We start from the raw sequence: 26707 nt of genomic DNA, 5'->3' as shown, positions 1-26707 counted from the left end.
AGGGGATTAGAGCAGATGAGTCCTCATTTAGTTTTCCAGAACAGTGGCAGAGATAAATCTGGCTGCTCCTTTGCAGGGTGTTAAAGGGGGATTTCCTGGTGGGTGGGTCTCCTCAGTGGGGTATTATTGTGTTGACAGTGGGGCGGGAAGGAATGGATTAAGCAGCTGGCAATGGGATATGGAGCCTTTGCATGTGCTGGCAATGGATATAAGCTGGGGAGGATTGAAAGCTATCAGTGGGCTATAGGAAATCAGGTTTGCTTCCTGGCTTATTCCTGAAGACCACGCTGTTGCTCTTGAGCAGAGTGTTATTCTTCAGAAATTCAGCCATGGCTCCCACGCTGGGTATGTCACCAGTGACCAGCGATAGGGCTCAGGTGTTGTGGACACTGCTGGACCTCCTGGTATGGAAGGCAGTCAGCCAGTGGGAGCTGTTCAAGTTGGGTCACCCATACACTGCCCAATCCTATCCTGCAGTGGAGCAATGCCAATGCTGGTAAGAAATGTTATCTCCTGCACCTAAGTCACTCCCAGGTCCCACCATCCTCTTGGCTTTCTTGAATACGTACAATTTTTCTGCTATGTTTCTTGGCTATGGTGAAGATTTTGGCGTGCTTTTCTTCTAATCTGCATGTTTGGTCTTTTATTCTGGGTAAGCATAGGTGATATGGGCATCACCATGAACTTTGGTGCTAATTTGGGGATTGGTGGAAGCCTGCAGAGAGTTCAGGAACTGAGAGCAGAGCTGAGCAGAGCAGAGCTGAGCAAAGCAGAGCTGAAAACGAGTTTCCACTTCACCCTGGAGACGTCATCTCATTTAGAGAGGAGAGATTTTGCTGAGGAACTGCAGGGATTCTTCAAATTTCAGGGCCTGTGTTTGCCCTTATTTTAATGTTAAGTGCAACATGCCAGTCTCTGGAGCCCAAAGTCCTGTTGAGTAAATACATTTAACTTAAGAAGCAAAATGCCCATGATCTGCAGTTTCACACAGTCTCGCAGAGCTGCTTAGAGATCAAGCATAGAAATGAAGAGCTCCTAGCTGGTAAGCCCTACACAAAAAAGACACATACTTCACCCAGACTGGTTAATCTCAGTTAGCTAAGTTGGATTAAAACAGTCCTTAAGGCAAGGCAGTTTGTGTATCAGTTCAGGTGAGTAGCTTAAGTTCAAGGCAGGTTTGGGTATTGGCGTGGGTGAGTAGCCCAAGTTCAAGCTGTTAGGGCAGGAGTGGCTCCCCAGCAGCTCCTGAATCACATGTGGCTCTCCAAAGTTTTGCATACGGTTCTTTGCCCTGGCTATGGCATGTGGTTGGTTAGCAGTAGGGCCATGCTGCGTGGGGGCTAGAAGCCTAGTATCACTGGGCTGTATTACTCTGGGACGTCGCTTGCTTGCCCAGGCCAGCTCCAGAGGAGCCACCGTCATCCTCTGAGGTAGTCCTGGTACACCACTACACCAGACTTTCTGGTGTACGTCACGTATGGGTCACAGAGAGAAGAAGATCCACACTGAGGTTCATCCCAAGCTGTCTGATCCCAATCAGTACTAAGCTTTGCTCTTCTGTCATTTTAAGCTAGGCTAACTGGCTCAGTTGCCCACTCTAATTAAAGAACACCCTTCTTCTGGCAGGGTTGGTGGAACCAAAGAAAAGTCTAAAACATCAGGAGGCACAAACCTCACAAAAGAAGGTGCAGCCCTGGATTAACAAACTAGCAGTCAGCTCCAAGCCTCTGGAATATCAGAATACCCAGCCCTAGCTAGGAAAGCCTAATATACTTTCAGCTTTTGGTCAACCACGTTAGTGGTCAACCCCATAAAATAGGCAAATAGGTGTAGTTAATAGTTCAGAGTGCTTGACGCAGTGACCTCACTGAGTTGCAACACCGGTGATTACAGCCTCTTTTCCAGTGGAGCTATAATGCTGATACATATATTTTTAAATTGCATCTTTCCAATTCTGCAGATTTTGAATAACTATTACCTTGTAGCCAGCACCAGTGTATGAGGCTTGTGCCAGAGTTGTAATGGTGAGTATGGCTGTTCAAGCAGAGTGTCATCCATTTATAAAGTACCTACATGAAAAGTCAGGTTAAACATGGAGATACGTTTGGATTCCTTAAAAAACCCCAACAACCAAACCCACAAAACAAACACCTTTTTCACTTTTCCTTCTCTGTTCTTTTTGAAAAACCACTGATGTAACTCAGGTTGATTTAAAGATTTCAGGGACATCACAGTAGCCTTAACATGAATAATGAACAAAAGTATTAATGACTGATGGGACAGGAATATTCTGAAGGTCATTGGTGGCTTTGGTGAAGAGAGGAGGTTTTAGGGAGAGTTTATAACTCTTGCATTTGATTATTCTTACATATCGATTATTGATTATTTGATATATTTACTGAAGCCTTGGGACAAACATTGGAAACATGGAACTGAAAACCAAGATGGAGCTTTTCTGCTGGCTGAGAAGTTCAAAAGCTTCAGTGTCCACCTGAGCTCTTGAGAACCAACAGAAGAAGGCAAGACTCCATTGTCTTGCTCAATGGAAGTATAAAGTATTTTATGATAAGACATTTGTATCCTCTTCGGATCAATGACATGGTATGGGAATGTGTTTGGACCAGGATCATAATTAATAAAGCAATAAACAGGACTTTACAAAACCTATTATTTGCCAGGGTCTTGCCTTCAGAAGCTCACTAAGGCATCCCTGATGTGTTCAGGTGCAAGTGAAGCACACATTAATTTCTGATTGAGAGGACACTGTGCTCAGGTGAGCTAAATACAGCGAATATTCCTCATTTCAGATGCTAGGCACAGCTGATACTTCAATTACAAACCTCACCAGAGTGCTGCTGTGCTGGGCACAGACTGAACATCTAACATAGACTGGCTGAGCTCCACAGAGCTCCCATCTATCTCTCTCAGGATACATCTCTGTCTTCAAATTCATCTGCCGAGGCATCTGTATCCGAAATTCAGTTAGGAAAGCAGACTGAAAAATTTGTATGAACAGAAACATCTTTCTCCACCAAAATCAACAGCACTAAAATACTTTTCCACCTTTTGTTTCTTCTCTGAGAGGAATCTGTGCAATTTCCTTTTGGAGCATCTTCATGACAGTGCTCAGTGTTTATAACGGGGGAGGATGAGTCATGGATTTGGGGCTTATCTCTTGCAGCTCTCATTTTATAGAGCTGTAAGGCTGCTTTATGAATTTAGAGGGGTCCTTAGCAGAGCACTGCTAATACTTCACTCCCAGTTAATCTGGATTTAGGCAGCCTGTCAGAATGAAGGAATTTGGAGAGTATGTCATGCCTAAGGCTAGTAAGGAGGACCAAAAAATCAAATTACAATATTATGGGAAATTCTGTTTTGTTTTATTTTTAAGAGCTGAAAATCAGATGGAGAAACAGCAGAATTTTTTGTTTGACAAGATAAAGTCATTCAGCTTCAGTAATATCAAAACACTCCAATATTCTATAAAATATTAAAGGTACAGAAGTGTGCTTTGATAGTTTAATGACTTTCTATTCTGACATAAGTTCATGCTCAAAATAAAAAGAAGTAAAATGGCTTCTTTTCAAGCACTCAGATGAAACTATCTGAAATGTGCAAAACAAAACAAGAAAGCCAAAGCTGTGCATTTTTGCCTTGAAATTGAGGGGGTCCTGCAAAACATCTCCATTTTGATACAGCTGCCTTTTCTGATAGAAAACTGGCCCAGAAAATAAATAAATACATTTTTGACAAGATATAGTATCTCCTAGGCTGGATCCTGTGTGCCTAGCCTAAGGGGTCTCCAACTTTTTTATGGCTCCGGGTGAACAGAAGTATCTCCTTGTGCCCTCCCCACCCATTCACACTCCCACAACATCCCTGTGGCAACAGCTTCCCTGGGAAAGTAGCATGATTAGGAAAGGGTAAACCATAATTATTAGCTATCATTTAATGTGATTTAGCACCTGGAAATAATGGAGAGGAAATTGTGCCAGATGCTTAGTCAACAAACTGCAGCCTACCAGGAAGTGTTCCATGAAGCATTACTGCCCTGTCGATCAAACTTGAGAGCAACACTCATAAGTAGGCCAATAAAAGTACCTAAAATATGTTGCAAGAGCTGCAGGGCCCTACATCTGACCTACTTTGGTATCACTCTGAAGTATCCAGTCGTTTCTGTGGTGTACTCTGTGGGAAATGGAGATGCAGAGGAAGGAGGACCTGCTCCTCTGTCTCCATCACAGTCAAAAGCAGAGTCAGAACCAGAACGTCTCTTTTCTGCCTTGCTCCCCATCACTGGTCCAGGCTGGGTCTGGAGAAGCCAGCCAGATAACATGTATGCTTTGTAAACTGTTTTTCTTCTCTAGGAAGGGTGAGATGATTCAAGAGGAAACAAAGTGAAAGACACTCTCCATTCCTCCCCCCATGACCTGTACCCACTCTTGAGTTCCACCTCAGGCCATGTGGATGGCTCTGTTTTCCAGGATCTGGTGGGCTCTCGGGCTTTCTGTCTGTGCTTTACCTTCAGTTTTTAGGGTCACCTGCAGCCAAAGTGCCAGAGCCTCCCTGAGGTTCACCATGTTGCCTTCTACTTCCTAAAAAAGCCTGTCCAAAACCAAACAAACCCACGACAGTTTCCTTCAAGTCCTTCCCTAAAGCATATCCATACTACAACATATCTATAGCCCTCTTTTATGGGCCCATCTTACAGAGTTCTGCTGTAGGTAACACTCTCCAGAAGCATCTCAGTGACCCATGGGAACTCATTGAAGGTGAGCAGGAGACAGCGCACCGTGCAATTCTCTGCTTAATGTCTTGGGGTCTACTTCACAGAGTCCTCGGCTACCTTGGCTTCACCCATCTCATGCTGTTTTTCCAAAAAATGCCACTTCTGTGCAGCACCTCTGCCTGCGCTGGAGCGGTGGAAGTCCCTCCCTACTGGTAGCTGCCTCCCATGAAGCTCTCTGATTCTGTGACTTTTCATTTCCCAAGACTTTGAAGCCCCCAAAAGCCTGCTTTCCTCTTACTCCTGCTTTGTCCTCATTGCTCAGTCTTAAGTCAGCTGTGCCCTAATCATTCCTATGAGCACATCGGTCACACGCACAACAGAAATCCAAATACAGTCATAACAGTCTTTCGGAACGATTCCCCCTCCTGGTGGCTGACCCCTGCCTCTTTGTTAAGCCTCTGGATCTTCTTGGATGACCAGAGATTCCTTCCTTTGAAGGAGGTGCTCCCTGAAAGATGGGGCTGAGAGAGCAAGGAATGAGAGAAGCTGATCCATCAAGGCACACGCTTCCTCCTGCAGCAGACCTTCGCAGGGAGCATGTTAACGTATCTCCTGCCGAAAAGTGCCTTGGCTGTCTGCCCTGTCTGCTCTGCAGGAGACAGCCCTGTTCCCCTGCCGTGCAAGCCCATAGCCCAGAAAGAAGCATGCAGGGCGCCTTTATATGCCCTGTTTTTCCTCTTGCTGCCATGTCATATCTGCTCGGGGAGGGATAGGAGGAAATTCTCTGCTTGTTATAAAGGAATCCAACCAGATGATCCCACAGCCCCTTCTGGCCTTAAAACCCCCACGTCTATTCAGCACTGCCAGCTCATAACACATCTCACAGGGAAGAAAAGCCACATTCACGGGCTTGGATCCCTCTTTGTCAGAAGACTTTGCTTGTTTTGGCTGTTCGGTACATAGGAGCGCGGGCAGACATATGTCTAGCTCCTCAACTGGCAAAACCCACCCTTGCGGACCTGAAGACGGGGCACCCCGGTTCAGGACCCATCCCATAACGGTGCTTAGGGGCGAAACCCACCGTGTCCCCCTTCCCCCCCCAGTGCCTCGATTGAAGGCGACCAAGCCTCCGCCGTCCCTGGCTCCCGTCCATGCGTGTGTGTGTGTGTGTGTGTGTGTGTTTGTGTGTTTGTGCAGCCTGTTGTGTGCCAAGGGCCCATTTGGGGCTGGGATTCTCCCGGGACAAAGGGATGCTAATCAGCTCCCTCTACTGTTCCCTTTTGTCTAGGGCTAGCTCCCACGCTTGGACTTGGCAACTCTGGGATGCGGCAGAGGGAGCTCCCTTGTTGCAACCAGCCTGAGCCCAGTTGGGGAATGCAACGTACCCAGCAGGGAAAGGGGAAGAAGGGGAGGGGAGAGGGGAGGGAAGGAAATAAATCTATAACTCCACGCAGCCCGCTCCCTGCCAGCCCGTCGCATTGTGCGCGCCGCCCGAGGCAGAAGTTTCCAGCGCCTCCCGCCGCAGGGAGAGACGCCACCGGTTTTGTAGCCACGGGCTGTCTTGTTCCTTCTCCCCTCCCTGATCCCCCGTCTAATGTTTTAGTCGCCAGCAAAATCTCCATGTCGGGGTTGACAGATGAGGGTTGGTGCAGCGGGAGGGAGAGGGAGCCCAGAAAGCAAACAGGATCGGCTCCTGGCATTGCTGCCGTTTCCATTTCACCATCACCGCATCTGGGTGTTGGCTGCGTACAGCTGTTTTACACGGGCCGCCTCATCTCCGGCGAACTGCACAGATGCGCAAGAGCCAGAATCTTTATCCCGCGATCGCTTGACAGGTGGAGAGGCGATGAGGTCGGAGCCTCTCGCTAAGAAACCCAGAAAACGCTGGAGCCCACCAAACCCAGGCCACGCGCAGCCTCCGGTGGTCTTGGGGCTGGAGGGGCAAATGCAGCAAGATGCGATGCTGACTATAGTCTTCTGGGTGCTATCCCAGTGTGCCAGAGGGCTGCCCAGTGCTTGCCCTTGAACATCTCTGAAGACACAAGAGGCTGAAGTGACCCCTTCTGATGGGGACCTGGCCCCACCAGCAGCTCCAGCAGGAGCAGAAGGAGCTCCTCTACCACCTCGTTGGTATCCTGCTCCCAAAGGCTGAGGGACTAACACGTTGGCAGGTTTCCTCAGCATCTCTGTTTGCTGCCGTTGCAACTTGCAGCTCTTGCCAAAGCTCAGTGGAAGCTGCTAATCTCCCAGCACTGATGTGGGCTACAAACCAGAGATGTGGCTACAGCTCCTCTAGACATCCCCAAACTGCGTTTCCTCTCTGATGCTGCTGCATAAAAGCATGCGTAGCTGCTGCTACGTAAAAGCCAGTTCAGAAATGCTGCAACCGTGAATATGGGCTGTTCTGTACCTGTGGGTTGGAACGTGGACTCAGGCAGTGGAGGAATATACTGGTACTTATGACTGTCTCATCCCCTGCAGCAATCCCCAGCTCCAAGCTCCGTTTCTACTGACACTAAACACAACTGATGCTTCTGTCCTGAGCCAGGATCTGCCAGTCTTTTTCTCAGCAGCATTGGCAAATCTCTGGCCTACAGTATTTATGCATCTTGACGGCTGAGTGGAGCTTGCATAGTCACATTTTCAATCCTGATCCTTCCAGTTTCCTTCCCCATAGTTACAGGGTAGAGTTTGTAGATCTCCGTTGTTGATACCAGGGCAGCTGCCCAAATTGCCATTAGCGGAGAGGTAGACGGGGTGTGGTTGGAAATCAGATCCTCTTGGGAAGAGTTTCATGAGAGAGCAGAGAGTACCTCCTACATGTAACTAACCTCCTGGATGGATCAGTATCTTGTGGCTTTCTGCTCATGCCTTACTTTATTGCAGAAGTGGAGAAGTCTGATCTAGGGCAGGGAAAGGGGGGGAAGCATTTGGCGCAGAGACAACTGAGATGCCAGAATGCCATCAGGAAAATATGATGAGGTCTGCTAAACATATTAACTTTAAGTCATGCAAGACACTATGAGATGGTATTATGCCTGAAATAGCAAGGGACAGCCTGAATTCAGTGGTCCAGGAGATCCTTTTCAGTGAGATGCTCTCGCATCAGTAAAATGGCCTCTCCGACAGAGGCTGGATGTCGGGACTGCTTTCTAACAGGAGAAAGACGGGGGGGGTGGGAACTATTTGCCCCCAAGCTGGGCCTCTAAGAAGTACACATGGAAGTCTGAGCCTGTAGCCCTAGGCTCCCTCTATAGTCAATGGAGAGAAATAAACATCTTGGTATGATTCATGTTATCCTGAGATAGGTGTCTAAGATAGGTCAGATGAATTGCTCTCTGGAGATGCCGATTGCTCTCCACTGACTACAAAGGGAGCCTGGGGTGACTAGCTCAGATTTTGACATCTAACTTCGGTAGATGAGATCGGGCCTATCAGAGAGCCTGTGGAGCGATATTGTTACAACACAGCAAGAGAAAAATACGGAGGAGACTTGTGTCTCTGAGATATTATAACTGAATTTAAAAGTCTTGTTCTCTTCTTGCTAAACCCAGGGAAAAACTCATTTCACTAGACACAAGATGAGCTTTCTCATCCACAGTAGTAACAGGGACAAAAGAGTCAACCCATGAACACAGCTACCTTTTGGCTTTCTTGAGAGAGACAAGACATGGGGCTTATCTCCAAAAGATCTAGAGTCCAAAATAAACCTAGCTGCAAAATAAACCTAGTCCAAAATAAGCCTAGCTGCAACAGTAACAGCGCGCAGCATCCCATACGAAACTGGATGTGACTTGAATCCCACATCTCTCATGAGCTAGGCAAATGCCTGCTCTGCCCTTCATGAGGTCCCTGGGAGCAGGAATCTTCTCATCAAGAGCCGGTCTCCCTGGATTCCCTCAGTGATTGATGGAGAGATGTAGAAACTTCAGGGTGTGAATAATTTAATCCTAACTGTTAGAATACATCAGATGAATCATGCCCCAGAGGACCCCAGCATCAAATGGAACTCCCTCGACCTGTCTCGCCGTCTGACATAATGGACCCCAAATTTTGCTGACCCACTGCTCTTCTGCAGGCCTCAATTTTAACTTTTTATAAAATGTAATTAGCAAAGAAAATGCTCTGTTCTAGAAGAGTTACTCTGAATGTAGCAAAGAAAAATACAGTGGCTAGTCGTCAACACCACAGCCATGTCGTATTAGAAATGAGACTTGTAAAAGGGGAGGTAGATAGATTGTCTATCTTTTGGTGGTATGTCAAGGCAAGATGTCCTTTGGGAACAGATGTCCTAGTCAAATCCAGATTTTGGTTTTATTCCAGAAGTCTTGAGATAAAATTCTCCAGTCTGCATCATGCAAGAAGTCTGCTTGGACGATCTGACAGCCCTGACAGGCTATAAACATGCAGTGTGTGCACTACTGTGGGAGGGAAAAAGGCATGTGAGATCCAGGGATCTCATATCTCTGCCAATAACACACTGTTACTGCTGCCCCTTTCCATTGCCAAGTAGCCTTCAAAGAGATTATTTGGTATCATTCTCTGCCAAGTCTATAAGACAGTGTCATCTGCAGGAACATCATGAGTGAAGGTAATAGAAATTCTTTAGGCTTCATGGTCTCCCTGGATAAGATGACAGGAAGATCCCATCCCATCGCATCCCATCGCATCCCATCCCACCCCACCCCATCCCTTGATTTGTGTTGGAAGTGCTGGAAGGCAAGACATCTACCCAGTTTAATAATGAAGCAATCATGTGGTCTCGAATACTCCGTATTTCATCCCATGTTCATTCTGGTAACTGCACAAACAGGAGCTGTATCAAAAAGGAGATCTCTTTGCTGGACAGGAACGCGGTTAACTCAGGGGGGCACGAACAGTGGGTCACTCCACCGCTTCTGTGGCTCTCGTCATTTGCCTTCTAGCAGGGGCGACAGCCAACGATTATTTCCGGAATGAATTTATGCCCCCGAGCCTCCGCATCACCCATTAGGCTCTCATTTGTCCAGTGGGGAATTTGATATATGTCCTCAGAGGGCACATCCGACGGGCGCAGACACTTGACAAAGCAACGGGACGTGCGCGCACCCGCCCCAGCTCGTTCAAACCCCCTCGCACGCCGGCAAACGCCCCGACGTACAAAAAGGGACGGTGCGGCTTCCCAAGGTTGCGTGAGTGTTAAACTCTAATAAACAAGCCCCATCGGCGAAAGCTGAAAGAATCTGAGCCCTCCCCAACAAAGCATTTAATCCAGTTTGGCGTAACCTTTGACATTATTAGGGATCGCAGTGACCCTAATCCAATCAGATTGATTAACTAAAGCGGAGACCCCATAAGCTGACCCCCCTCTGGCATCTGCTATTTAGTCCTGACCAAACAGTGGGAGAGACGTGCCGTATTTACACCACAATGGGTCCGCGCTGAGAACCTGTTTCATTACAGAGCGACTTAAACTCCCATTACTCCATCAATGTATCATTCTTCAATAGTTCATTAAAAGCTGCTCCTCCACAATAACTATTAACCATTTCTCAGTCCAGCTGGCAGGTTTAAAGCCCCAGCCTGTCTTTAGCAGAAGGAGGTGGGAGTGAGTGAAAGAAATAGATAGACAAGGGCTCCCTTTTTAAATTTAAACGAACTGGGGGCTTAAATAGTTTGAGGTAATTTACTTTTATTGAATGGGGGAGGAGAGGGAGGAAAGTTTTATTTTGACTTAACTATGTGCTGGGGTCCTTTAAAGAGACAGGGCCATGATAAGCTTTTATTGTATTACTTTTCTTGAGATTGGTTCATATTTCTGCCCAGAGGAGTTTCAAAGAGAGCTCGCACGGCGTTGAGAGTCTCTCAAATGCACCACAACTTAAACATGAACAGCGTCTTCAGCCCACAAAAGCTAAAACCAGGGTGAAAGACACAATGCCCAATAAATAGCACTTAACTTTGAGATGGAAAACGCTTGTTAGGTTGCACCATTCATTTTCTGTTGTCAGTGATGGCATGTCCCTCTACTACATACCCTGTATATTTTTAAAGGCAACTCAAAAATCTTCCCTTGTCCTTGGGAAACTGAGAGATGCAGCAACTGCCTTACAAACTGCCAAACCTCTCAGGTAAGTGGCTGGGCATGAGCTGTGGCTAAGGTGATCACTTAAGGTTGTGTGGCTATGGCCATGTTCTGCTCCACAGCTTCACACAATACAGGTGAAGAAACAAACGAGAGCAAATTATTTCCTCTAGAAATTACTCTGTTAAAATGTTAAAGTGAGGGGTTCTTTCCACTGTCCAGTAGTTGAGATTTGAACTTCTGGGACACTAGAAATGAGACTAGAAAATGAATGTTAGCCTCTTATATATGACTGATAAACAGAAAGCTAGGTTTAAGTAGAGGGAAAGAGATCAGGCCCACTTCTTTTCCTATAGAGGTATCCTGTTCTTTGCATTCCCAGTAGTCTAGGGTACCTGAGACACCTATTTCCTAGTGCTTTGCAAGAAAGATCCAACAGTGGCACCTGGCTGAACATTTCTCCATGGAGCTGCCCAGCTGCTCGTATGCTCCCAAGACCACAAAGGAGGAGAAAACCCCTCTTCCCACAGCCAAGTAGCAATTCCACCTCCTGCTAATGCCTGAATCGTTCCCCAATCAGGTAGCACAGCATAGCGAGGAACGTGACTGTTCCATTTGAATGGGGAACATTTATTCCACAGCCTGAAAAACAGTAATCAAATAGCTGGATAGGATGGGGGATTTCTGCTGTTCATACGTCCTGAGTGACATATGAAGAGCTAGAAGGACATAGGGCCAAGCCTGTCAAGTATTGCCTCCAAGTAACAGCAGGTCTGGATCCCCAGAACATCACCATTCCCTTGTAGCTGAATTCATGAGTACCATTGCTGATTAATACGTGATTCATTAGGCCTGGCTATGGAAATGTTAAAAGAAAATATACATAAATATAGTTGTAGCTAAAACATGTGGGATTTCTTTCCATAAACAGGCTGATGGGGAAAAAGAGTCCGGTTTTAGACAAGATATCAAAATATGGCTCTTAACAGGACCAAAGTCTGGTGACACTTTGGCACTGCTGAATCACAGCTCAAGCCTAGCCCTGAATTAGCAATGAGATACCGAAGCAGCAAGGGCAGCCCAGACAGTGAGACAGCCTCAGTGAGATTTGGGCTTAGAATGTATTTCCTGAAGGCATTAAAATCGGTCCTTTTCAATGAAAGAATTGCAGGTAGTAGTGTAAGGTAAAAGGGAGTTGCTTAAGTGACTGTGCTGGTTTGTGCTGAGGGAGACTAGGGTCTCTACTGACTCAAATGAGAAGCTGCAGTTAGATCTTGGGTGACTTAAAATCCAAGCTACAAAACAGAGTTTTGCTTGCTTGCTTTCTTTCTCTCCTTTTCTCCTTCTGTCTTTCTGGGTAGGAGCTCAAATATGTTCCTACCCTGGGGGATCTGCCGCACAAGAATGCGACTGAGCTGTTTTTTTTCTCCCCCCTCCTGCTGTAGGTGAAGCAAAACTGAAGGGTGGTTTGATTCTCCCTCAAGGAACAACATTCTTCAGTTATGAAATCGTCCCAGCCTTCTTTCCCTCCCTGAGCCCGGCTACCAAAAGCCTGCAGTCTCAAGCAGGGACAGACCCTTCGTGTCGACATCGCTGGGAGATAAGAGTGTTTGGCAGCTCGTGGGATCGGGGTTCCTTCGGTCAGCAAGGAGGTGAGGAAGGCTTTCCTCATGTACGGGGTATAATTGCTACAGGAGATGTGGAGCATCTAATCCAAGACCATCTGGGAGCACGAGGTACTCCATGTGTCCTGGAGGACACCCAGCCTCATGACAAGGCAAAGGAATTGTGTTATCTGGTTCCCTTACTGTCTGTGCCCAGTGAATGGTCTTGGGCAGGTCACGTTGGGCTTGTGTCTACGGGAAAAATACTCGGTTTGGCTGTGCTGGCCTAATTCAACTGCTTACAGTCTCCCAGGAGTGATGTACCCAGAAAAGGTGCTTTAATTGCATGCAAAGCATTGTGGTATGACACTTTGATAGAAGCTTAAGTGCCCCACACTGCAGATCTTACAGGTGTAATTGTTTGGGGATAATCTCTCACTGCTAAACCCAAATAGTGACACTAGCATTAATACGGTGCCTCAGCTCCCCAGCTCGAACAGGATAACCCCACCAGCTGAAACCACCCATTCTCCTGCTGGGTGCATGTAAAAAGCCTGTTCTCACCGGTGGAGGCCCTGCCATGATGCAAATCAAGGCTTTGCTTTCTCTTGGCTGCCCTATTTTTCAAAATTCACACAAAAGGAAATGCCCAAGTATCTTCTGAGTAATGCAGCAGGGGAAAAACAAACAAACCCCAGATCTCCAGATGGCAAGCACTGGAAGAACCTGCCCCATGGTGGGTGTAGATCAGCTACATACACCAACTCAGGAGATTCCCTGAAACTATCCCAGATGCTCCCTCCTCTCTCATACGAGGTCAAACGGTGCTACTCCACTGTTCCAGACAAAGTAATTCCAAGTCTCAGACTATCAGGAACCTGTAACTGTTACTCTTTTGCAAAACTAGAAAAAGAAAGAGAGAAAGAAAGAAAGGAGGATTCCCAAGCCTCTTCTGCTGGTGCTCTCCTAAGAGAAAGCAGCCATACTCCTGCACAGCTCTGCACAGGGCACCTGGACTTACAATTTGGGCAGGAATCAAATGCAAAGTGAGTCTGCGTCTTGGGTGAACCCCTTTGTGCTAAAGGAAAAGGCAGAGCTTGACCCAGACTCACTGAGACCAGCAGGAGAAGGCTGGACTTTAAAAGGCATACTACAAGGGCAAAGAAGGATAAAACAGTTTTTATGGGCTAAAAATAAACTCCTGCCAACTTATAGGGGAAAAGACCAGATACTCAGACTTAGCCAGATGCTTAAATCCCACTACATTCAACGACTTAGGGCAAAGCATTTCTAGAAGCTCTCACTTATATCAATGGGTGCTATGTCAGAATTAGTTGCCTGAATTAGCACCGTGTCTTAATTTGCCACTTTCATAACCAATGAAAGCAGAACCATTAATTGATGGTGATTTCCTCAGGCCTTTGATCTTCATTGTATCCCATTAAGGTATCAAAACTGATGTTATCTAAGTCCAGCCCCTAGGAACCATCCCCAACAGCCCATCAATTCCCCTCTGCAATCGTCGAGGGAGCTGAAAATGTGGCATGAAATGCCATGGGGTCAGAAAAGGAGCCAGACGTCCAGCCTGACCACCGAAAACACAATAATCCTTTGTGTTCCTTCCAAGGGGCATAGGATCATAGGATAATTCATGTTGAAAGGGACCCTGGGAGGTCTCTACTCCAACCTCCTGCTCCAAGCAGGGTCAGAGATGACCTTACTCTCTGCGCATTGCCAAATGGGGCACTTCCCAGTTCCCTGGGTCACCTATACAATCCCAGTAGAGGTTTGAGGTAGAAATTATGGTTACCTGTGACTGGATGTTGGCTGTAAAATGGAGGTGGTGGGCAACCACTCAACTTACATTGGGGAGGCACACATGTACTTGCTATTCCTATGAGAAAGCTTAATTATCTTCTTGTCTCTACAAAAGACCTTCTGGGTCAGGTTTGAACTGCTTGGATGGGGTCCTGGGCCAACAAAATTTTCCCTGCCTGTGTCACATGTCTCCTTTATCAAGCTCAAGTCTCCAGCAGCCCATTTTACATGACATTTTATCAGAAGCGAAGGAGTTCACAGTAGGTTTCTCAAGATCTCTGCTGCCACTCCACCATGGATGTTGCTGTTGCCAAACCCGCAGCACTGCACTCACCTTTATCTAGCACGGGTCCAAAGATGGCTAAGCTGTCATTGACAGTCGTGCAGTTCCACCTCCTCCCTCGAAATTGGTGTTGGCATTCCTGGATCCCAATCTTTACCCCTTCTGCTACGCTGGGCATGATCTCCACATAGTTCCGACAGAAGCGTAGCTGCTTGGGTACCAGTCCTGGGATGCTCCCACATAGGATGGGCTGAGTCCCCAGGGAGGAATACTGGTGACCAATTGCCAAGGACCTGGAAGAAAAACATGGAAAAAGAGATTCTGTCAGGCTGGATTTCACCTTTGTACTTGGTTCAACAGAAAGGGGACAGAAAATCAACATCTTCAGTTCTTCTGCATTCCCCTTGCCAGAAAACATCCTTTCTGCTGTCATCCCTTCCCAAAACAACATCGTCTCTCTCCTGAAGTTCCCTACAGGCCCAACAAGGCAAGCAACTCTAGCTTTAATATCTTCCTTCCCTTTTCTTCATCCTCTCAAAGCCTTAATCCATCATTGTGCTGCTTCTTCCCAAAGATGCTCAGCTCATACAGCTAGTTTCCTTTGCAACTAGAGGGTCAAACCCATATTTCTTTCTTTGAAAGCCAAGCACACCTATACAAGGGCAGGTAGGTTTTCTAGGAAATCTTGGCAGCTGAGGGATCCCAGGGATTAGACAGTCAAAAGCACTTTCAGAGTTACACAAAGTAATAACACCAACAGTAGAAGACACCACGCGCCAAGTCTTTGGATGGGGAACACCAAAAATTGACAACCATCATACAATTCAACAGTGCGCTCTATATATTTGAACTTTACCAACTGGAACTTACCCTAACAACTCAAGCAGTTTGGACCTTGAGAACTTAAAAAACCCAACTCTGAGCTAAATGCTGCAGGAGTGCTATATAAACTAACTACCATAAACAGTTAAATTTCCTGTGCTATAGAGGAAAGGGGATGGAAATGTAGCCCTGCTAGAATACAAACGACTTGGGGAAAAACTCTCCTATGGCTTAATATGGGTTTAATACCAACGCTGTTCTCCTGTGTGAACAACTGTACTCGTGTTACTAGAAACATTCATGCAAAGGTGCCTGCAAGTTGGGAGCCATGCCAGGCATGGTGGTAACAACCCTGGAAGTATGGTCTAGAAAAGATTTTCTACTGTTTACAAAGCATTTCCACACCTGCTCAATCCAAGCATGTGCTTTGCAAAGCTTAATACTGGGGCTTTCTAATCAGGTTGAAGCGTTTTAAAAAAGAATTGTTAAAATGGTTGTCAGTGTCCTTCCGGATATTAGTTTAGCACATTTTCACTTTACTTTCACACCAGTTTCCATCTGGGAATTTTCAAAAGTAGGGCTGTATTTTCACAAAATAATGCCAGCTTTGCTGTATTGTCATAAGGATGTGGAAAGTCTGCTTTGACAATCAATCTGTGAATTGTTTTGGTTAACATGAGGAGAGTGAAATAAAACCAAAAAAACACAAACCAAAAAAACCCCAACAAAACTTGAGTGCAAATTCTGCGCACAGCCAAATGGAAGTCTGTTGCAAGAAGCGTCCATGAACCAATATGTTGGTTGAAGCCTTAGAGACAAACAAGTCAGCTATGCAGAGAGATCAGCAGATATGTAGCTAATTAAATAGATTTTTAGTGTTTTTACTGGTGCTTCTAATAATAACCTTGATTACTAAAACTGAAGGGATTTTTAGAGTATAATTTCCTTTTCTTCTAATTAAATCTCTTGATTGACTTTTCTGCTCAGAATTAATGACAAACAGAAACCTGCCTGGGCAGTGTGTATTTCTGTTTACATTCATTTTTACTATGTGGTTTTCATTTGGGAACAGCCTGGTGTGTTTGAATTATCAACAGGGCAGTCAGGGAATATGCCTTCACTCTTTTGCTCTGACTAAAAAAAAGTACAAGAATTCTATCATTGCTGGAGTTAACAAGAAAATTAGCTGGACTTTAGCACTTCTCTAGGCTAGATAAAAAATGTTTTAAAGTGTCTGTCTTTTTTATGGGAGAAGGGTCCTCACAGCCAGTTAGCTCCCTTCCTGGGGGTACCTGGTCAAGAGGGGACAGAAGTGAAAAGGAGATGGACATTCAGATGGTCAGGTACCACATCTCAGGGGCTTTGCTAACTGTGCATAGACTAGGTTTTACAAATCAGTCCTTTCCAGGCAAGTGAGACATAGGGACATCCATTTCTGGATCCCAAATGACTCTAGGTAGGAGTCTAGAAACTAATCAGCTCACTTGAGAATGTGCCCTCCAGTAAATGAACTTTAGGTGGACAATGTAGGAGTTGCCTGGGAAAGAAAAGGATTTTCAGCTAATTTCCTAGTCTTAGATGCCTCTTTCTACCTCAGCTGCAATTTGGGGAGAAGATAAATCTCACTTAACATTAGAAGTCAACTCATCCTACCCTAGGGAGGGAGATGAACTGCCCTCCGGAAGGGCGTCTCTCTTCCATTGCATTAAAAGAGGGAGGAAGGGAGCTTACATTGACCAGGAACTGTGTCCATCTCACCTTCCTTCTGACGTCTGCAACATGGACATCTCCAGCTGATCTACTCACCCCAGCCTGCTTTTGTAATCAGTCAGTGGAGAGAAACAGGTACCTCTAGGGCACAATTTACCTGCCCCATTTTAGACGTCTGCTTTGGGATGAGGTGAATCATGGCCTTGCCTCCATTGACTGTATTGGCTAGGCTATCAAGACAGCCTGAGTGACTGGTTGAGTGGGATATGTCTGTGCTGTAAAAGTCTCCACATGAATCATGCCATGATACCTAACAGTTGGGATGGCTAAGTTCCCTGAAGAACTCCCACCCAGGAAAGCTAAATGCTGTGTTGAAGCCCATGCAAAGAGCTCAGCTGTAGGAAGGAGGCAAGTTCCTGCAGGAGCCTGCAGGAACCCACAGAAGAAGACCAAGGAAAGGACCCAGTTAACTTGTTTTCCCGATGTGAGTGGCTTGATGTGGGTTTTAGTAAGCTTTAGACTAATTCAGGGAACAACTAGTGGCAGAAAAGCACCTGTGAAATAGAGCCCATGCCAAGCCAAAGGGTGTTTTGATTTTGACTGCACTATGTACGTTTTTGTTTCATTGTTAAGTTATATACGAAACACTGGATCACAGTTTCTAGACTAAAGACACCTAAAACATCGTTTCAGCCTTCAGAGGGCTTGTTGAGTGTGTTGCCCCTGTGGCCTTGTTGGGAATGCGGAGTCTTAGGGTGCTACATCTCCAAATCTCAACCCATTCAACCTCCTGAGGACTGGGAGCTAGGAGGTATTCACAGATGCTAACTTTAGGCTCAGGAGCTAAGAGGTCTTTTTCTCTATAAACAATGAGTAGAAGCAGATGTCTTCATTGAAGCCTCCAGAGAAAAACACTCACTTAGTTGATCTGACTCATCTTTCAGAGACTAATAGTTCAGTCACTCACTATACAAGGAGTCCAGGATGGCTACTTGCAGGGTCTAAAGTTAACTTTGGTGGAAACATCTGTAGAGCTTGTTCCCACATCAACTAGAGACACTAGCATCCTTCCCAAAGCTTTCAAAAGTGTCCCATCTAGTTCCCACTGAAGACAAAGTGTCCACTGAGATACAATCAACCTGCTGTAGCCTCCATCCATCATGTGAAGCCAGGAGGACTTTCTTGAGCTATTTAAATAGGACTTGGATGAAGCTTTAGGATTCCAGTCTCATAAACTTTTGATTTATGTGAACAGCCAAACTCATGCCTGTCTCTGTTTTTTGGTGGTTACTACAGTGGTAGAGTGAAAATAGGAAAAGGAGTTTATAGGTTGGTGCCCTCAACTATTCGTTTCCGTTGCTGGGAAGATAATCTAAGATTAAAAAAAAACCAAAAACCAAAACAAACAAAAAAAACCCCAACCAAAAACATGTAGAAATACTTTTAATTGCTTTTCACACTGCTCCCTTCTCAATACAGTAGGGAAACAGTCACACCTTGCTTTGATCTATGTTACAGTCTGGAAAGTTTAATCTGCAAAAGACAATCTCCAGCAAGAGTCTTGTTCTCAAGGCGTCATCAGGCACTGAGACAGTGTAATGCAAATTTGACATTTTATGGAGGAGTGTGTAGTCACTTGACTTTCAGCTGAAGATACAGGGTGGAATCTCAAAACATCTTACCACGAACAGTGCCTCTGCTGTTAAACACAGCTAAGCACAGTCCTTCTCCTAGTTCACTCGCAGACTCTGGAGTGTGGTAACATCTATCAGAGCACCCTATTTTGGTCTTCTCCTTCTTTCTCCTTCTCTCTAAAGTCAATTTATCTTTAGGAGAACCAAGTTATTTCAGCTTCCTGTCAATTTTATTGATCATGAGATATGAACCTTCCAACGCTTCCCTCCCCCCCCAAAAAACAACAACAACCCAACAGCCAAAACCTGTAGAAAACATTGGGAAAGTCTATAAAGATCAGAATCTCATTTCAGTGTTACTCAATTCACTAGTAGCTCCTATAATTCATTTTCCTCCCTGTTTCCAATGATTAAACCTGTATTTTGCATTTTCCACTCTTCTGTGATCTGCTTCTAAACTGTCTTCTGCATGTGGGTTATTTCAGAAATGCGGCGTCAAGAAATGGGCCAAGTGTCATCTTTGTGGTCTAACCAGGCATCATCTTCAACCTTCTTAAGCACCAATACTTCCTGAATGCATTGACCCCAACCTCTTCTTTTTCACTGGAGAATTCATGAAGCACTCAAGTTTACAAAACCACTCGTCCCCAGAACAGGTACAACTCAAGTTTGAACCAAGGGAAAGGGTCAAAGAGCTGTTCTTTTCAAACCAATTAGCTTTTTCTTCCCATTAGCTCAGGAGGAGCCATGAAAACACTGTTCTGTATGTCCACAGCCAAAGTTCTTGGCTTATCTTTAAGCCTTGCATGCCCTGAAGTGTTTAATTCAACCTTCAGTGAGAATTTTTTCTTTGCCAACACACCTAGAGAGCTCTTCATTTCCCTTATCTCAATCTATCTGCTCCTTCAGCAGAGCCGTTGTAAATAAGTACCTGGCCACCCTCTTAAAAAATTACATGTACCTTCCCTCTTGGAATGGACACCCCAGCCAGCTTATGAGGAAGAAATATGCAGGAAATATATGCTCATAGCTTTTTCAGAGGAAGAGAAGGCTTCAGTTTTGGATGACTTCGCTGTACAGCACCACTCTACTGACTTTTCAAGGTCCCTACCTTCTCAGTATGGCTGTCAAAAGTCCTTGACACATCAGTAGCAGCATGTAGAGGCACGTACACCTACTTGCTTCTTCCTGAATTCTGTTATTCTTGAACCCTGTAGGAGCTCTATTTTGCTATTCATCTTGGAGAGGCCTTTTGCTGGCTCCAAGTGTGGCTGAGAACTTCCTCAGCGGATGTCCTTCTGGGGTCCCCAACACGGGTAAAATAACTGCATTTATTAGTGTTGTACAGCAAGAGTGTAACTTATCTAATGACCCAGGATAAGACCCAGACAGCGCTTAAGTTGCCACTGAATATTGAGAACTGCGCAATAGTAGTGACTTTGCTCCCTTTGTCTTACACAGATGCAAGGTGGCAGCCAGTCCTGCTGCAGAAATTAAGTCAAAGGTTGTCCACCTGCTTATAATAGAGGGGATTTATTTATAATAAAGGGGATTTATGTTCACTTGCAGATGCCCTAGGTTTTCTTCCATGCTGCTCCCTTTGCATGGGATCCCCTAACAGGAGGATGTCACACCTCCTCTAAATCCTTTCTCATAATCTGTTCAGATCTCCAGAGGCTCACCTCACTCTCTTTTCCTTTCTCACTCATTTTCTTTGCCTCTTGATGGTGCCACTTTTAACTCTTTGAAGATGAATCTCAGTCACACTATGAAGAAGGGGACAAGTTGTGCAGAGCTGCCTGCCTAAAAAAGATGCACGCTTAGAACACAGCCTTGGTCTTATGACACTAAGATATGGAAATGAAGAAGGCAGCTGGAGAAGTCTTCACAGGCCCTGTCAGGCTATAAGGAAAACCCAGCAAGGGTTGTCTCACATCTCCTCGTACTAGGCCAGAAGATCTTACAGGGAAGCTGTGTGCAAGTGATGAGCGGGCAGCCCTTATTCCATCCTACAGCATCAGACTTAGGCCCTCTTGGGTGCCCTACCCATAATCCCCCATGGGCTGCTATGGTTGAGCAGCATGAGCTTCATGCATCTGAAGATGCCTGAAAACACATTCGGGCAGAACTGAGCTACTAGGAGGCTGTGAAGTTTCCAAAACTTGGAGACTGCTGTGAATGCCCAATGGTACCCGAATGTTCAAGAGACTCATGGGATAGGATCGGTAGAGTCAGCCTTGGTTCAGTACCTACAAACCCTCACCACACAGGGCTGGCACACATGACTGAAGAGCTATGGTGCCCACTTGACATGGACAACTGGAAGCTGGGAAGGATACTCCAGAACATCTCAACCAGAGCTAGGGACCAGGCGTAGGAGATGCAGCTGAGCCTACTGTGTCTTCTTTCATACTCCTATAGCATACATCAGTTCCCAATCTCCATGAAACTCTTCAGTAGAGTTGAACCACCAGAGGCCAGGTGGGTGGACAGGCAGAAAAATCAATAAATCTACGTTCATTTAATGGCGTTCTTTTTTCACAGAAAATCACCAATATTCTAGCATACGTTGTGATTATTTTTCTGTTTTCCTAAGAAAATGAAAATAAAACCTGGAGAAGTTTTAGAATGGAAACAAAGGAAATGGAACTTGCCAGACCCCATCATTTTAAATGGAAAAGGAAACTATTCTGCTAATTAATGTCCCTGCTGGATGGAAGTGATTTTTCTTCTATGGCATTAAGACTGTCCCAAACCCAAGCAATTACAAAATGTGGACAATAATGAAATTTTTAATCAATGTTATAGCTGAAAATTTGAAAACCACCTTAATATAGATCAGCAACACAATAGGTTTAGCTCTAGAAGACATGAATCAAGTAACTGATTATCATGAAAATATTTTTTCAGCTTGAGGGTGGGTTTTTTGGTTGTGTGTTGCCCAGTACTAATCAAACCTAGGCCTAAGCAGTCTAACGCTAATTACAGAAGTGACATATTTTAATTCAGAAATTATGAGTGTCTGTAACACTGATTGCTGTGGAGCCTTCAACTTTTGGTCTCTGAGCATCTGGCTATTGACAGACTATTCCAAGAGGTTCACAAAAAGAACTAAGAAATCTAAGCCTGTCGTTAGACAGATCAAATTCACAGCGCACGTGTCTGTCCTTCCAGAATTTTTTTCTTCCAATCTGGAAAAAAAAAAGACTGAAACCCACTGGATTAACTGTTCTTTCCACTTCTCCTGTTAGATATCTCTTATTTCATCCTAAAGTAGAGCACAAGAGCTATATTTAAATTCTTTTTCTCTTCTAGCCCAGAAAGTATGTACATAATTTTGCGGCTAGGTCTGATCCTGCAAACACGCAGGCATGGAGGTAACTTTTCTCCCATGAATAATTCCCTCACCCTTGCCCTGCATTAATAATAATGATGGTGATGATGATGCAGCATTGTATTTCTCTAGCACCTTTCATCAGAGGATCTCTAAGCGTGGGACTCATCTCACCCGACTTTGACCATTTAAAAGTTAGGCATCTCGGCCAAGTTAGCTGTCTACTAGAGTCCGTGGAGCAAGATCAGCATCTCCAGAGGGCAATTTGGCCCATCCTAAGATAGGTGCCTCAGATAGGTGGGCTGAATCACTGGAGTTGCCTAGGAGGCGGCACTGGCTGTGGAAAAGTGATGAGCATAAACTAGACACCTTGTTTTTAGCAAGCTAAAGGTAGGGACCAGGAACCTCACCCTTTTTTTGCTGAATCTCAGAAATTCCCGGAGGGCTGGTAAAAGACGGCACCAAGGAAAGTTTTTGCTGAGAGATAGACGGCAGCTATCTCTAACGTGGACCATGGCAGCTTATTTATAATACCCAATGGTAGCTTGGGTCTGGATTTGGAAAATAACATACTCAATGGCAACTTTGAGTGGATGCTAAGAAAGCAGAGTGTAATTATCTGAGTTGAGGTTTGGCCAGGACAGTGAATTCCCACAGGAACTAAGGCACACCACAACACTCAGCACCTTCCACTCTAAGTGCAAGAGATGTTTCTTTGACTTTGTCTTCCCTTAGGATCTATGGAACAGAATAGAAGAGGAGAGAATATGAGTATTAACAACCCGGTGCCTTGCAAAAAGTCTCAGGAACTCTTTAATTACCCTGGGCAATTAACACCTCTGTTATACATGTCATCTGAAAAACAACCCATCCAGCAGAATAATGGCCCCTCAAACCATGTTTTCAAGCCTGGCTCCAGGACACGCTGACCCTGATGTTGTTTCCATACCACATCCTCCATCTGGGGCTTCTCCCTGGAGGTCTCGTGCTGAGATCTGCCTCCATCCAGCTCCATTTATCTTATAAGGTTTGCCAGGATCGCAGCACAGGGTATTAGAGATGTATAAGCCTTAACATTTTAATCTGCCACCTACACTGCAGTTTATGAGAGCTGTAAATCTCGTGGTTATAATGAACTCATCTAATGATATTGCTGATGGATAAATTTACCTGGGACGAGGAACAACAGTTACTTGCAAATGAAAGAAGAGTAATTTCAAGTTTCGTGTAAACACCTTTGCTGCCTTACTTCTGACTTCTCCCAGCCTAATCCCATCAGGGTTTCATGACAAATGGAAAGTATGTATGTATGTGTGTTTGCGATGCAATGGCTGGCTGGCCTGTGAGAGAACCTGCCTCTTTCTACCCAGTGTAATGCTTCTATATCTTGGGCATTGAAATCAAGTTTTAGATGAAAATAGATCAAATTTTCTGGGTTTGGTGTGCTAAGTCAGGGGAATGGAGGGAAGAGAGAAGGCAACATATTAGGCAATGAAAAATGCCCACAGTATTTAAAGACATTTAGTCTCCTACTATGAATTTCAATAATAATTAGGAGTGTGGCTAGTCTTCACCCTCCTAGTTCCCCCCATCCCCAAAGCATCCCAACTTGAATCTTTTTTAAATGATCAGCAATATAAATTACGTATTGTGGTTTCAAACCTCTCATTAATGCTTATCCCCCTGAATTGAGGTCTGGTCTGGGCTATGTCAGTGCTAAATACCTTGGAGGACTGGGCTCAAAGACCTCAGATCCTTGTGAAGATTGGATTTGGACTTCTAAATTGCTTAAGTGCTTAAGTGCTTGGGGGAATTTTATCCTGAAACTCCTTAGTGATGAAGCCAATTTTGAAATGAGAACCATGGATGGAAAGCTCTGTCATTGTGGTGTTTAGGTAACCCTATAAGAACAACACTATTTTCACTGTCCGCTGTTCTAATGCAGCGAGTTACTTATATTTCTTGCCCTTTCCTCCAAGAATGTATTTTGAATATGCATTTGGTCATGCTAAACACACACACATACCCTCACTCAGTTGTGCACACACACACACACACACACATACACGTCTGCGAGTTCCTTCTTTGGCTTTCACTGAGTCATCAGGCTCACCAAATGTGTGAACTCACGCTATAATGTTCTCCCAGAAAAATAACAAATTGATTTCATTTTTACAGGCTACAGCATGCTATATAATTGGAGACACTGCCTTGTCAACTCAGACCGGTCTGACCCGACCAGAGACATTGCTTACAGCTGTTTACGGAGCCATAAAGTTTCCTCCTCTTTGTTTTTCCTTCCTTTTGCACTCTCTCTCTTTTTTTTCTTTTCCCTTCTGCCTCTAATGAATCCTACAACTGCTTTTTGTTCTGGTCATAAAATACTGTTAAGGAAAATGCAGGAAGCCTTGATTTAGAAAAGCACTTCAGTCTGTGCTTCAAGTTAACACTGTAATCAATACTTAAAACTGAGCATGTGTTTAAGGGCTTTTATTGCACCAAGACAGTCAGTAAGGAACTTTCTGTTACACTTCTGTGTGCTTTTTTTAAATTATCGATACTAAATTAGAGGTTTTGATTGAGCAATCTCAGGGACTATTTCCTTTTTAGACCCAGAGCACAGTTCCAGTTGCATCAGGAATTTTGCTGTTTCTCATTGTCACTGTGTCCAAACCCTGATCATTTGAGGAAGAGCAAACTCCTACACTAGTTTATCTACTCTGCTGAAACTGCCAATTAGGACTGGGCACATTTTTTTTTTCCATGAATCTATTTCCCATAAAAATGCATATATATATATATATTTATTTTTTTATATATATAATCACCCTGAAATCTTCTGAGTATTTTTCACATATCTATGTAGTTTGCCACATTTGCCAAGCACTCAGAATAAGTTTAGTTTTTCTGACCGTTGTAAAAATGCAGTTTTATAGAAGGTGGTTTTGCATACAATTTTACTTTGTGTAAAAATGTTTTATGTTTATCTTAAAATACTCAGAACCTCAAAACTCATGTGAAGTATTTTGATTTCTGTAGAAAAAGAATTTCTGATCAAATGCTTGTTTTTCCAACCATGAAAAAGATGCTTGCATTTTGAACTACTGAACTGAAAAAAAAGAAAAAGATCCCAAACCCGAAAGAGCTTTTCATCTAGTTGCACTATCCATCAAAATACCATTTAAGTACTTTGCAGTAAATTACGGTTGTGCTTCCTTTCATATCAACCACTCATCACAGAATCTGCTCCTCCTTTGGTCTGAAATGTCACAAGACTCATCTCATTCAGTCCCTCTGAAAGGCCCAAGGACTGATCAATACTGGATCAACTGTTCCGAAGTCATACATAGATATGAATACATTTTATACTGTCGTTGAGGACCATTTCTGTACACAGGATGGACTTAGGACTAAGGAGAATATTTCTATGGGAAAGGAAAATGAGAGGTGGTCAGGGAAGAAGAACTTTACTCCAAAAATACACTAAAGCTTTTCAGGTCTATATTTTTCTTTTTAGAAAAAAAATGGAAAGCAGCAGAGGGCAGAGACCTCCTTAACTTCTCTTTCCCTCTGTTTTGGAAGGGCTGCAGCAAAAGATGACCTGTTATTAGACAACAGAGAATCCACAGGGAGGAAGGCCATGGGGAACAGCCCAACTAAAAGGGAAGTCATCTCTTATTTAGAGCTGAAGTCTTGCAAGGCTGCCATGAGACAAAAGCTCAGACTTTTTTTGCTGCTTATAAAACTATTTTTAAAAATGAAACGGCAATTTCTGCTGCAACGGAACAACTGGATTTTTTTTCTTTTTTTTTTTTTTTTTTGCAAAGAAACTACTTTGCATGGGAAAAAATCCTCATGGCTCCTTGACATGTTTCAGCTAGATCTCAGTAAAATTAAGGAGGTACAGACTGATGAGTCGCTCAAAGGTACAGGAAAAATGCCAGTGTACGTCCTGGCATTTGTATACACTCTGAGAGAGAGAAAAATTCTCTCTCAAAGATCATCTCTCACAACAGAAAGAATAACAACAGCAATAAAACCTGATGCAGAGAAAGAAGAGAAAGATTTAATTTGATTTACAGCACTGACTTTTACCATTGTTTGCGGATACCTCCTGTCTACTGAAATGGATGCATTGGGTCTACTTCAGCCCAAAATTTATTCTGGTGTGAATGGAACAGGCAGGGATGTTTCAGCCATAAGGCAGCTTAATTTTCTTGGGCTGCTAAGCAAAACCCCTCGCTTCCTACATCTATGGCAATGACCTAACGTTAAGCCCAGGTTTAATAATCTGGTTTTGAGCTAGGAAGCCCTATATATATGTAATGTGAATAATCACAACCAGCTTGCTTTTCTTAGCCATCTTCTGTGGACTCTTAAGTAACAGGCCACCCCCTCCAAGGGTCTCAGATCTCTTGGTCAAAAAAAGGTGATTTGGGTGAAAAGCTCTGCCAGTCTTTTGAGCGATCAAGCAACAGATGTGCGCTGATTTCCTGCAACACGACTGGAGAATTACGGCACGGTGTGCGCGTCACCAAACAACGCAGAGAAGGACCAAGCTTTCTCCTGCAGGCTCCTCTCCCTAAACTTGCCGGAGTTGGGTGTTCACACACCGGGAGCCGTGGCTCGAAGGGCTTCTTCTCCAAGTGACTCAGCAGATGCAGGGCCTTGATGTTCCTCAGAAAAACGTAACTGTTCTCCAGCCCAGT

General features: G+C 44.6%; 1 protein-coding gene across 1 annotated transcript in view; it reads right to left on the bottom strand.

Annotated features, from left to right (window-relative positions):
* The window catches only part of WNT3A (Wnt family member 3A), an 87006-nt gene that overhangs the window by 21986 nt on the left and 38313 nt on the right, over positions 1-26707 (bottom strand). Inside the window, exon 2 of the mRNA XM_075043817.1 lies at positions 14550-14791. Coding sequence (XP_074899918.1) covers positions 14550-14791 — 242 coding nt within the window. The remainder of the gene's footprint in view (positions 1-14549; positions 14792-26707) is intronic.

This window comes from Buteo buteo, chromosome 2 (assembly GCF_964188355.1).
Source record: "Buteo buteo chromosome 2, bButBut1.hap1.1, whole genome shotgun sequence".
NCBI classification, from domain to species: domain Eukaryota; kingdom Metazoa; phylum Chordata; class Aves; order Accipitriformes; family Accipitridae; genus Buteo; species Buteo buteo.
This window is presented reverse-complemented; position numbering and strand designations above follow the sequence as displayed.